Source organism: Sus scrofa, chromosome 2 (assembly GCF_054392235.1).
Source record: "Sus scrofa isolate SSC_HxYL_T2T_F1_AM1 chromosome 2, Sscrofa_HxYL_maternal_Yorkshire_Landrace_v2.0, whole genome shotgun sequence".
NCBI classification, from domain to species: domain Eukaryota; kingdom Metazoa; phylum Chordata; class Mammalia; order Artiodactyla; family Suidae; genus Sus; species Sus scrofa.
Window position 1 is genome coordinate 158,347,467 of NC_139384.1, and position 13,630 is coordinate 158,361,096.

The 13,630-nt window shown below is 40.4% G+C and overlaps 2 protein-coding genes across 22 annotated transcripts in view; one reads left to right on the forward strand and one right to left on the reverse strand.

The window, feature by feature from the left end:
• Positions 1-13,630, forward strand: part of LOC146405812 (uncharacterized) — a 107,016-nt gene that overhangs the window by 84,024 nt on the left and 9,362 nt on the right. For 5 of the 6 annotated variants that reach the window (XR_014839024.1, XR_014839022.1, XR_014839023.1 and 2 more), the window contains one exon: positions 866-3,305. The exons of the other annotated variant lie outside the window; for it this stretch is intronic. Coding sequence is in view for 1 of the 5 variants with exons in the window: in XM_085014972.1 (XP_084871098.1) it covers positions 866-971 (106 nt within the window). In the remaining 4 variants the exon portion in view is untranslated. Of the gene's footprint in view, positions 1-865; positions 3,306-13,630 lie in introns of those variants that run through there. 6 annotated transcript variants of the gene reach the window in all.
• PPP2R2B (protein phosphatase 2 regulatory subunit Bbeta) overlaps positions 1-13,630 on the reverse strand; it is a 474,608-nt gene that overhangs the window by 9,040 nt on the left and 451,938 nt on the right. For all 16 annotated transcript variants that reach the window (XM_021080843.2, XM_085009650.1, XM_085009657.1 and 13 more), the window contains 1 exon segment: positions 2,525-2,694. In XM_021080843.2, the coding sequence (XP_020936502.2) occupies positions 2,525-2,694 (170 nt within the window).

A 13,630-nucleotide genomic window follows, 5' to 3' on the forward strand; every position in this document is an offset into this window, starting at 1 on the left:
AGTAGTTGGGTTTGTTACCTGTGGGCCACAAAGGGAACTCCACAGACTATTGCGTAGACCTCCTGTGCTGTGAGAAGGTCCTTGTTAATTACCTTTTATACATAGTAATGTGCACGTGTGAATCCCATCCTCTCAGTTTACCCCTCCCCACCAGGCTTTCCCCTTTGGTAAACCAGGAGTTTGATTCTGAAGTCTGAGTTTCTGTTTTATAAATACATTCCTTTGTATCATTTTAAAACTAGATTCCACAGATCAGTGATATCATATATTTGTCTTTCTCTGTCCAGACACTCAATCAGAGTTTGCATAGCATCTTTTATACAGTATACTACCATCTTTGGTATGGTATATAAACTGAATTGCTTTGAAATATGATGTCTAAAATGTGTTAATTTTTTGTAATATTTCATTTCAATGCATGTTTGAAGGTATCTATTTCTTAGTGTTCTATAAAGAAGATTTCCAAATCTACCTGTAGCTTAAGGTAGTTTTTGACAGCCATGCTCTGAAAATGGTATTATTTCATGTCACTGCTAGTTAGCTTTGTTGTAAAAGTCTTTCCACAAAAGGAAAGTACTAATTGCTCCCTGACTCTTCCCTAACCGGGGCTCTCCAGCAGGTCACACCTCTGTCAACACCACTGTGTCAGGTTCTGATTCCTACTGCTGTCTCTTTTGTACTGAGGGAGGTAACACTGGATGGTGTGTGGGTGCAGCTGGACAAGGGCACTCATGTGTCCTAGGCTGGAGATGAAGGGCTGAGAGTGGGAGCTTGAGGGCAGGCTCTGGGGGACAAGAAGACCACAAACACACAGGGGATGCTACATCTGTGGTCTTGAATTCTGGTCCTCCCAACCTTTTTACAGCACCTTCTGGACCTTGCAGCCAGCCATCAACGTCCTTGGTGTCGTCAGCCTCCTCCCTGAACTTCACCTTCTGCTTCTGACCAAAAGAGCTGCTTGCTTCTCCTGAGGCCACTCACGTCAGGGCTGGCCTTCTGCCCACCTGTGCCAAGCTGGAGTGGGCTCCATGCCACTCCAGATGCTCCTTCCTGTCTGATGTCCTCAGCTCCTTTGGAGCCAAGCCATCCAACATGACTGCCTGCTGCCCATTCTTCTTATAGTTGTCAGCAGTTGTGAGTCCCCCTGCCTCATTCCTGGAAGCAACTCTTGCACCTCCATCTCTCTTCCGTCACCATCCCTGCCATCATTCCTAGAGACCTGGATACTCCAGACTCTGGGTTACTTGGCCTCATCTTTTTTGTGAGTTTGCCTTTTGTTTCCTTGGTCCTATTATTGCTTGAACCGTTCATTGCTAAAACTGTACTTGTTTAACAAGTATGGCTCTATTGCTCCCTCTTATCATTTTAACACTCCTTGCTATCCTGATTCTATCCATTCTTCACTTCCCTCCTTACCTACCTTAGATTCAATGGTCCACCCTTCCACTTACTCGCTTAACTTGCCTTTCTCTCTCCTTCCATGGTACTCACTTGGCAAAACCCCATCACTGGTTAAATCTAACTTTCTGCCCTTCCTTGCCCATACCAAGCAGGCGAATGTGGCTGGGAAGAAACACATGATCATGGATTAGTCTCACTTTAAGTCAAGAATATAAACCTCACGTGGATCCCCGAGCAACCCTACCACATTGCCCTAATCAATTCACTCTCTTAGATGAGTATTTCACACTTTTCCTTCTCACTCAGCTAATGACCTTGCTTCTTATTTTAGTGGAAAATAGAAGCAATAAGAAGAAACCATCTCTCTGTTCCCATCACAAAGTTTTCACACCTACTACATCTGTGCTCTTGATTCTTTTCTCCTCCCTTTGATGGGTGGATTGGCCAACTCTTATGCCCAATACAGTAATGGAATCTCCTCCCTCCAGGAGTTGACTGCTTCAGTCATCTCCCTTCCTATCCGCAGAAAACAAGCCATGGTAATCCTTAATCCTGCATCCTCATCCAGCTACTGCCCATTTCTCTGTTCCCCTTCAAAGCACGATTTCTTTCAAAGTCTCACTAAGTTCACATTTGCGATTTACTGTCTGTTTCAAACCCACTCCAATCAGACATTCTTTCAAACCACTTCACCTGCACTTGTCTCATTAAGGTGCCTGATCACCTCCGTGTTACTAAATCCAGTGGCCATCCTCGGTCCTGACTTGATTCAGTAATAGCAGTTGGTGACTTCTTCCTCCTGGTGACAGTTTCTCGTTTTGGCTTCCAGGCCTTCTCTCAGTTTCCTTCCTACCTCGTTGGCACTTTGCTCCAACCTTTCTTGCCACATCCATTTCCTCCTCCCAGCCTACAAACACTGGGGCCTCAGGGTGTGGCTCCTGACCTTTGCTCTAGGCTAGATCTAGCCCCACTTACACTGAGCTGCCGACCTGCTATTTCTGAATGTTTAATCGGCTCAACATGCCTTTTATTCTTCTGCTTGGTAAGCCTTTGCAGGCAGAGGCTGACTTGGAACCCTCAAAGGAAGTGCTCAAGCTGCCTATGTGTGCGTGGTAGTCTGTACCTGGTAAGTCTCGATGGGGCGGTTTTCCATGTTGAGATCCCAAACTTTGACGGTCAGATAGTCTCTGGTCATGATATACCTCCCACTGTGGCTGAACTTCACATCCGAAATCGAAGAGATAATTTCAGAGAAAAACGACCTGTTGCTTGGATCTTCCGGCTCTTCAAAAACTGCAGGACGAAAGCAAAACAAAACAAACTGAGTCCACCCTTATCCACTGACACCAATGTGTTTGGACCCACTAGAAAGCCAACAGTCTAACTTGCAGTAGGGCTGAAATCTGTAGCATGTACGTTGCCAACAGAACTGTCAGTGAGCTCCTTGGCAGCAAAAAAAGCTGTCACTGGTTTCCGTACTGTGTTTCTCATGGAAGGACTCCCCTGGGGCTTGTCGCATCCGCAGATCTGGCCCTGACCATTCACAAGCTCCCAGCCTGTGTCTCTAAATCCACTTCATGTTTCGCTCTGGTCTCTCTGGGTATCACGAACATATACGTAAACAGTTTTTATACTTTTTTTGGAGATGTAATTCATATACCATAAGCTGATTCATCTAAATTTTATAGTTCAATGGTTTTTTTAGTAAGATCACATAATCATGCAACCATCTGCAGTCTAAATTTAGGATATTTTCACTCCCCGACCCAAAAAACGCCCAACAACTCGATACCCATTGGCAGTAACTCCCCACTCCCCATTCCTGCAGCCCTAGGTAACCATTAATCTATTTTATTTTATGAAATTGCCCAGTCTATAAATATCATATAAATGGAATCATACAATATGTGTTTTTTTGTGACTGGCTTCTTTAGTGTGATGTTTTGGTGGTTCATCTATGTTGTGGCATGATTCATTTCTTTTTATGCTCGAGTAATATTCCACTGTATGAGACTGACATGCTGCCCACTGTGCCAAGGTGGCCCACTGACACAACAGAAATACAAAGGAACATAAGAGACTAACAATCAGCTATATGCCAAAAGATGGACAACCTGTAAGAAATGGACAAATTCTTAGAAAGGCATAAGCTTCCAACACTGAAACAGGAAGAAGTAGAAAATATGACTGGATGAATCACAGGTACTAAAATTGAAACTGTGATTAAAAAAATTCCAAAAAACACAAGTCCAGGATCAGACAGCTTCACAGGCAAATTCTATCAAATATTTAGAGAAGAGTTAACACCTATCCTTATGGAATTCTTCCAAAAAATTGCAGAGGAAAGAACACTCCCAAGTTCATTTTATGAGGCCACCATCACCCTGCTAGCAAAACCAGACAAAGACATGACAAAAAAAAAAAAAAAGAAAATTAGAGGTCAATATCATTGGTGAATACAGATGCAAAAATCCTCAACAAAATACTAGCAAACCAAATCCAACAATACATTAAAAGGATCATATACCATGATTAAGTGGGATTTACCCCAGGGATGCAAGGATTCTTCAATATCTGCAGATCAATCAGTGTGATACTCTGCCACTAATCAACTAAAGAATAAAAACCCTACGGTTATCTCAATAGATTCAGAAAAAGCTTTTGAAAAAATTCAACACCCATTTTTGATAAAAACTCTCCAGAAAGTGAGCATAGAGTGAACATACTGCAACATAATAAAGGCCATGGATGACAAAGCCACATAGAATAACATACTCAATGATGAAAAGCTGAAAGCATTTCCTCTAAGATAAGAATGAGACAAGGAAGTTCACTCTGGCCACTTTTATTCAATATAGTTTTGGAAATCCTAGCCATAGCAATTAGAGAAAAAAAGAAATAAAAGGAATCCAGATTGGAAAAGAATAAGTAAAACTGTCATTGTTTGCAGATGACATGATCCTATACACAGAAAATCCTAAAGCTACCAGAAAACAATTAGAGCTCATCAATGAATTCAGTAAAGTTGCAGGATACAAAATTAATACACAGAAATGTCTTGCAGTAACAATGAAAGATCAGAAAGAGAAATTAAGGAAACAATCCCATTTACCATTGCATCAAAGAGAATACAATACTTAGGAATAAGCTTACCTGAAGAGGCAAAAGACCCATACTCTGAAAACTATGAGACGCTGTTGAAGGAAATGGAAGATGACGCAAACAAATGGAAAGAAATACCACGTTATTGGATTGGAAGTATCAACACTCTCAATATGCCTATACTACCCAAGGTGATCCACAGGTTCAGTGCAATACTTATCAAATCACCAATGGCATGTTTCATGAAACTAGAACAAAATTAAAAAAAAATATTTGTGTGGAAACACAGAAGATCCCAATAGCCAAAGCAATCTTGAGAAACAAAAATGAAGCTGGAGGAATCAGGGTCCCTGACCTCAGATTATACTACAAAGCTATAGTTATCAAAACAGTATGGTAGTGGCACAAAACTAGACATATAGCTCAATGGAACAGGACAGAAAGCCCTACATAAACCTATTCACCTACGGTCAATTAGTCTATGACAAAAGAAGCAAGAAATATACAATGGAGAAAATACAGTCTCTTCAATAAACAGTGCTGGGAAAACCGGACAGTTACACATGTGAAAGAAGAAATTAGAAATTCCCTAACACCTTATAAAAAAACCTCAAAATGGATTAAAGACCTAAATATAAGAACGGGTATAGAACTCTTAGAGGAAAACATAGGCAGAACACTCTTTGATATAAACTGCAGCAGTATCTTTTTGGATATACTTCCCAGAGTAACAGAAATAAAAACAAATTAGATATGAATCAAGAAGAAATAGATCAAATGAACAGACCAATCACTAGAAATGAAATTGAATATGTAATAGAAACATTCCCTACAAACAAAAGTCCAGAACCAGGTGGCTGCACAGGCAAATTCTACCAAACATACAAAGAACTTATACTCATCCTTCTTAAAATTTTACAAAAGGTTGAAGAAGGAACACTCCCAAAGATATTCTATGAAGCCACCATCACCCTAATACCAAAACCAGACAGAGACACTACAAAAAAAAAGTTATAGGCCAGTATCTTTGATGAATATAGATGCAAAAATTCTCAACAAAATTTTAGCCAACCAAATCTAACAACACAGGAAAAAGATCATACACCACAACCAAGTGGGATTCATCCAAAGTTCACTAGGATGGTTTAACATACACAAATCAATCAATGTCATACACTATATTAAACAAAAGTCAAAAGCCACATGATCATCTCAATAGATGCAGAAAAAAGCATTTGACAAAGTCCAACATCCATTCATGACCAAAACTCTTATCCAAGTGAGTACACAGGGAACAATCTTAATATAATAAAAGCTCTTTATGACAAACCCACAGCCAATATAACACTCAACAGAGAAAAGCTGAAAGCCTTCCCACTAAAATCTGGAAAAAGACAAGGATGACCACTCTCATTACTTTTACTCAGCACAGTGTTGGAAGTCCTGGCCATGGCAATTGGACACACAAAAGCAATGGGAGGTATCCAAATGGGAGGAGAAGAGGTAAAATTGTCACTGTATGATGATAATATGATACTATATATAAAAACCCTAAGGACTCAACCCAAGAACTACTTGAACTGATCAACAAATTCAGCAAAGTAGCAGGATATGAGATTAACAGTCAAAAATCAGTCTCATTTTTGTATACTAACAATGAAATACTAGAAAAGGAATATAAAAATACAATACCTTTTAAAATTGCACCCCCAAAAAATCAAATACCTGGGAATAAACCTGACCAAGGAGGGGAAAGACTTATATGCTGAGAACTATACAACATTAATCAAGGAAATTAAAGAGGATTCAAAGAAGTGGAAAGATATTCCATGCTCTTGGGTTGGAAGAATTAATATCATAAAAAAGCCATACTACCCAAAGTGATCTATAGACTCAGTTCAATCCCTATCAAATTACCTGTGACATTTTTCACAAAACTAGAATAAACAATCCAAAAATTTATATGGAACCACAAAAGACCCAGAATTGCCAAAGCAATCCTGAGCAACAAAAACTAAGCAGGAGGCATAACTCTCCCAGACTTCAGGCAATATTACAGAGCTACAGTAATCAAAACAGTGTGGTACTGGTACCAAAACAGACAGACAGACCAATGGAACAGAATAGAGAACCCAGAAACAAATCCAGACACCTATGGTCAATTAATCTTCAACGAAGGAGGAAAGAATATAAAATGGGAAAAAGACAGTCTTCAAAAAGTGGTGCTGGGAAAACTGGACAGCTGCATGTAAATCAGTGAAACTAGAACATACCCTCACATCATGCAAAAAAATAAACTCAAAATGGCTTAAAGACTTAAGGTAAGACAAGACACCATCAAACTCCTAGAAGAGAACATAGGCAAAACATTCTCTGACATCAACCATACAAATGTTTCCTTAGGTCAGTCTCTCAACACAATAGAAACAAAAATAAACCAGTGGGGCCTAATCAAACTTACAAGTTTTGCACATCAAAGGAAACCATAAAAAATAAAACTAACTAAAAAATCCCCCTATGGAATAGGAGGAAATAGTTGGAAATAATACAACAGACAAGGGCTTAATCTCCCAAATATACACCTCAACAGCAGAAAAAAACCCCAACAAGCCAATTGAAAAATGGGCAGAAGAACTGAATAGACATTTCTTCAAATAAGATGGCCAACAGGCTCATGAAGAAATGCTCAACATAACATCACTAATCATGAGAGAAATACAAATCAAAACTACGATGAGATACCACCTCACACCAGTCAGAATGGTCATCATTAACAAGTCAACAAATAAATGCTGGAGAGGGTGTGGAGAAAAGGGAACCCTCCTACACTGTTGGTGGGAATGTAAACTGGCACAACCACTGCAGAAAACAGTATGGAGGCACCTCAGAAAACTAAATGTAGAACTAACATATGATCCAGCAATCCCACTCCTGGTTATATATCCAGACAAAACTTTCATTCAAAAAGATACATATACCCCTATGTTCACTGCAGCACTAGTCACAATAGTCAAGACATGGAAACAACCTAAATGTCCATTGACAGATGAATGGATTAAGAAGATGTGGTATATACACACAATGGAATACTCCTGAGCCATGAAAAAGGACACATAATGCCATTTGCAGCAACATGAATGGAACCAGAGACTCTCATACTAAGTGAAGTAAGTCAGAAAAAGAAAGCCAAATACCATATATCACTTATATCTGGAATCTAACATATGGCACAAGTGAATCTATCCACAGAAAAGAGACTCATGGACTTGGAAAACAGACTTGTGGTTGCCAAGAGGGAGGGGGAGAGCATGGGATGGACTGGGAAAACTATTGCATTTGGAGTGGATAGGCAATGAGATCCTGCTGTACAGCACTGGGAACTATGTCTAGTCACTTGTGATGGAGCATGATGGACGATAATGTGAGAAAAAGAACATGTATATATATATATGTATGTATATATATGTGTGTGTATATATATATATATATATGTGACTGGGTCACTTTGCTGAACAGTAGAAAATTGAAAAAACACCGTGAAACAACCATAATGGAAAAAATAAAAATCATTATTAAAAAAAAAAAGACAAAAACCACATGATATCACTTATATCTGGAATCTATTGTATGGCACAAATGAACCTATCTATAGAAAAAAAACTCCACACAGAACAGACTTTGGGGGTAGTAGATGCAAACTATTGCATTTGGAGTGGATAAGCAATGAGATCCTGCTGTACAGCAAGGGAACTATATCTAGTTGTATGTATGACTAAGTCACTGTGCTGTACAGCAGAAATTGACAGAACACTGTCAATCAAGTGTAATAAAAAACTCTTAAAAAACCCAAAACCAAAAAACAAATTGGACATAATTAAATTTAAAAGCTTCTGCATAGCAAAGGAAGCCATAAAATAATAAAAAGACAATCCATAGAATGGGAGAAAAATATCTGCAAACAAAGTGACTGACAAGGGATTAATCTCCAAAATATACAAAAATCTCATACAGGTTTATATTAAAACGAACAACCCCGTCAAAAAAATGGGCAGAAGATCTAAATAGACATTTCTACAAAGACAACATACAGATGGCCAAAAACACATGAAGAAATGCTCAACATCTCTAATTATTATAGAAATGAAAATAGGAATGAGGAATCATCTCACACCAGTCATAATTGCCATCATCAAAAAGTCTACAAACAATAAATGCTGGACAGGGTGTGGAGAAAAGGGACATTTCCTACACTGTTGGTGGGAATGTAAGTTGATGCAACCACTACAGAGAACAGTATGGAGGTTCCTTTAAAAACCAAAAATAGAACTATCATATGCTCCAGCAATCCCACTTCTAGGCATCTATCCAGAGAAAACTGTAATTCAAAAAGATACATGCAGGAGTTCCTGTCATGGCTCAGTGGAAATGAATCTGACTAGTTTCCATTAGGATGCAGGTTTGATCCCTGGCCTCACTCAGTGGGTTAAGGATCCAGCGTTGCTGTGAGCTGTGGTGTAGGCTGCAGATGCGGCTTGGATCCTGCATTGCTGTGGCTGTGGTGTAGGCCGGCAACTGTAGCTCCAATTCGATCCCTAGCCTGGGAACCTCCATACGCCGCAAATGCGGCCCTGAAAAGCAAAAAAAAAAAAAAAAAAAAAAAAAAAAAAAAAAAAAAAAAATACCCAGCCCTAAAAACACACACAAAAAGATACATGTACCCCATGTTCACTGCAGCACTATTTACAATAGCTAAGGCATAGAAGCAACTTAAATGTCCATCAATGGAGGAATGAATAAAGATACATAAAATGCCATATTACTCAGCCAAAGAAAATGAAATAATTCCATTTGCAGCAAAATGGATGGACCTAGGGATTACCATACAAGTGAAGTAAGTCAGACAAAGAAAAATATCATATATCACTCATATGTGGAATCTTTAAAAAGTGATACAAATGAACATATGTACAAAATGGAAACTCAATCATAGACTCTGAAACTCGACTTACGGTTACCAAAGGGGACACACTGGGGGGAGGGATAAATTGGGAGGCTGGGATTGGCATGTACACACCACATGCAAAATCCCTAAGTAACAAGGACATAGTGTACAGCACAGGGAAATCTACTCAATAGTCTGTAATGACCTATCTGGGAAAAGAATCTGAAAAGGAATGGATATATGTATATGGAAAACTGGTTGACTTCGCTAGGCACCTGAAACCAACACAGCATTGTAAGCCAACTGTACTCCAATAAAGTTTTTAAGAAAAGGTTAAAAAATTCCACTGTGTGAATAGACTACATTTTGTTCATTGTCAGTTGATGGGCATTTGGGTGGGCTCTATTTTTTGGCTATGATGATTAATGCTGCTGTGCATATTGATGTACAAGGTTTGTGTGGACATGTTTTCCTATCTTTTGGATCATGGTGTTCAACAGTGGGATTTTGCTGCCAGACTGCCCAGGACATAAGGTCAGACCACCATTGACTAGCAGTGTAACCATGGGCAAACTTTCTAACGTTTTGGAGTTTCTGTGGCTCAGCAGAAACAAATCCTATTAGCATCCATGAGGACGCAGGTTTGATCCTCGGCCTCAATAAGGGGGTTAAGGATCTGGCGTTGTCTCGAGCCGCGGTGTAGGTCGCAGATGTGGCTCAGATCCTGTGTTGCTGTGGCTGTGGTGTAGGCTGGCGGCTCCAGCTCCTACTGGACCCCTAGCCTGGGAACCTCCATATGCCTCAGGTGTGGCCCTAAAAAGACCAAAAAAAAAATATATATATATACATTACTTAACTTTTCCATGTCTCAGTCTCATAGGTAATGTGTGGCTACAGTACCTTTTGTGAATATTTTCTGTGTGCTTTGATATCCAGGTGCTTATTTTTCAATACATTCAGCTGATTTCCACCTACAGGAATAAAAGGCACTCCCAGGAATAAAAGACATTGAAGCTTATTGTAAGGTGCCTTAATTCACCTTTCTGACCTTGTTTTTGAACTTCTCTGGTTCAAACTGAATGTACAGAACACATCTTGATGTTTTCTATTTTTATGCCCTACCTGATCATTCCTCCTTTGTTGCTTCAAATTCTGTTTGACCCTATGCCTTAACTTTTATATATTATTCTAGCCCCCCCCCCCCGCCCTCACCCCGTGACCTTTTCTTTTCTCGGAAGCCCCTTCCCACTTGGTCTGGCCCATTCATCTAGCACTTGTTCAGCTACTCTCCCAGTGAAAGTATCCTTACTTGCGTTAGTATGTAACAATCCCCTCTTTCCTTAACTAGGATGTGAGCTTCTTGAGCGCAGGGTATTGTTTTTTCTTATCTTTGTCCTGAGACTCTAGCACATAGATGCTCAATAAATATTGGTTGCTTGGTTAGAACCAGAGTCAGATACATTAACAAAACCTCTGCCTTCTGGCTGTTAGCATGTATAACGTCCATCTATACATATTTACCTACATTTAATTGTTTTCGATGTACAATAATGGCATTTGAGTGCGGTTCCACTTAATAAGTGTTTCTATCACAATTTTAGGCTGAACCAAAACCAGGCTGCAGGTTACTCACTCTTCCTTCAAACTCTTTCCTGTCCATTCAACACACTCACAGAATCACCATCAAATTCTACTTTCCAAATCTAATGCAGTGAATTGTCTTTCAAATCTTGCTGAATTCAACCATGAACCAAACCAAAATAGGAGTTTTCACAGAACCATTTACAAGAGCAACAACCTCCCCACCCCGATCAATCAGAATTGAACCTGAGAATTAAAACACCCTTCGAGACAGAAAAACGTGAACTCCTTACAGTGTCTGACGCACTGTCTCAGTCTGTGCCCTCACCTCTTAGACTTCCATGGAGCAGAATGAAGGCCCCTGGCCTCTGACTGGCATCCTCAGAGTTGAGAATTAGATTTTCTCCTTGGTTTCCATTCGAGGTGATCTCATTAGGACGGGGGACGTAGAAACTCCAGGCGTGCCCCCTGCCCAATTCCCACAGAGAAAGGAACGGGCCCTGAGGCTTGGTCACCCCCTACCTTGCATCTGCAAGGACATCTTAAACAGGAAAGCTCTCCAAACTGCCTCTGGAGGCAGTCACTTCCTGCCTCTGCCATTTACCAGCTGTTCACATTTTATTTACCACGCTGAGGTTCCATTTTCCCAGCTACAGAGTGAGCATGCATGTTGTTTGGTATATATGCCTGGCACATAGTAGGTCCTCAATAAACGTCAGCTGCAATTTTTAGCATGAAAAGCAGGCACTGATTCTGTACTAGCTAGTCATATTTCCTTAAGACTCTCACAGGGGGAGGGAATAAACTAGGAGTTTGGGATTAGCAGATACAAACTACTGTATATAAAATAGAAACAAAGACCTACTATATAGAACAGGGAACTATACCCAACATATTGTAATAAACCATAGTGGAATAGTGGAAATGAATTACATTTTGCTGTATGTACACCAGAAATCAACACGATATTGTAAATTAATTCTCCCTGAGTTAAAAAAGGACTTAAGAATTCAGGACAGAGGACTACAGAACCTGGGGGCTATTTAAATGATATAAAGAATGTTTGCAAGATTATACCTAGGAATCTGTTTTCCAAATGTTTGGCATATCGGAAAGCCAGTGAAGCAACACTGTAAAGCCTTAAAATGACAGCCACTGACGACGGACGTGAAGTGAAAGAAGACAGTTTTTAATCAACTCATCACTAGTTACTTATACAGAGGCTAGGATATTGCTAACATACCTGCCAGCACAGCCCTTCGAAGTCCATTACCTGTCTATACTCAGACAAGTCTTAATGTCAGCTCCATGAATTCTTCTCATTCATTCCGCAACAACACTTAATAGTGGCAATAATTATTGTTTCTGGGAAACTTCTTAAGTTCCAGGTCCTATGTTTTGCATGTTTTATCTCATTTAATCTATACAACAATCCTATGAAGTAGGAACCATGATTCCTTATTCTGAAGATGTGAAAACTAAGGCATAGGGAGGTTTTTCAACCGGTCCAAGGACAACCCAGCTAGATGGAGTAACTCAAACAAGGCAGAGCTGAATTTTGAGCTTGGGTCTGTCTGTCTAACTTCAAAGTTTCTATTCATTTTTTTTTTAAAGGGATGCACCCATGGCATATGGAAGTTCCCAGGCTAGGGGTCAAATTGGAGCTTCAGTTGCCAGCCTACACCACAGCCATAGCAACGTGGGATCCTTAACCCACTAGGAAGGGCCAGGGATCGAACCCACATCCTCAAGGATACTAGTCAGGTTTGTTACCACTGAGCCACAGTGGGAACTCCCAAAAGTCTGTCTGTCTGTCTGTCTGTCTGTCTGTCTGTCTGTCTGTCTGTCTATCTATCTATCTATCTATCTATTTTTTTGGTTTTTAGGGCTACACTTACGGCATATGGAAGTTCCCTGGCTAGGGGTCGAATCAGAGCTACAGCTTCTGGCCACAGCCATAGTCACAGCCACAGCAACACAGGATCTGAGCCTTGTCTGTGATCCACACCATAATGCATAGCAATGCTGGATCCTTAACCCACTGAATGGTGCCAGGGATTGAACCTGCATCCTCATGGATACTCGTTGCCACTGAGCCATGACAGGAACTCCCCAAAAGTCTCTAATCTTAATCATGATGCAATTCTGCCTTGTGCCATGTATAAGACCTTATTTGAGGAGCTGTAAGGAGATACCAGGGTAGCATCCACATAGAAACTCTAAAGCTGGAAGGCTTGTTTTTTTTTTCTAGTTATCACACAAAGTATTTTTTATTGTGCATTAATTAGAGGAAAGATAGTGGAAGGGCCCTTGATGATGACTAGTCCTACTCCAGCCTGTTGACACCCCCCAAGTCCTGAAGAGAAGGACCCTATTTCAAACACTTAAGGAGCAGAACCTCTACACGAAGGGCGCATGGATTCAAGCCTCTCCCCATCACTGGCTAGTGCGAGGTCGGTCCCCTGTGACTTTGTATGACCCCATCAAGAGCCTCACGTGCAGGCTCTGGTCCTGCACGTGATGCCAGAGCCACAAGGAGCAAAATAGACCCACTCCCACCCTTATGGAACTCACAGGCTAGAGGAAGAGGGAAATGTGAAATAG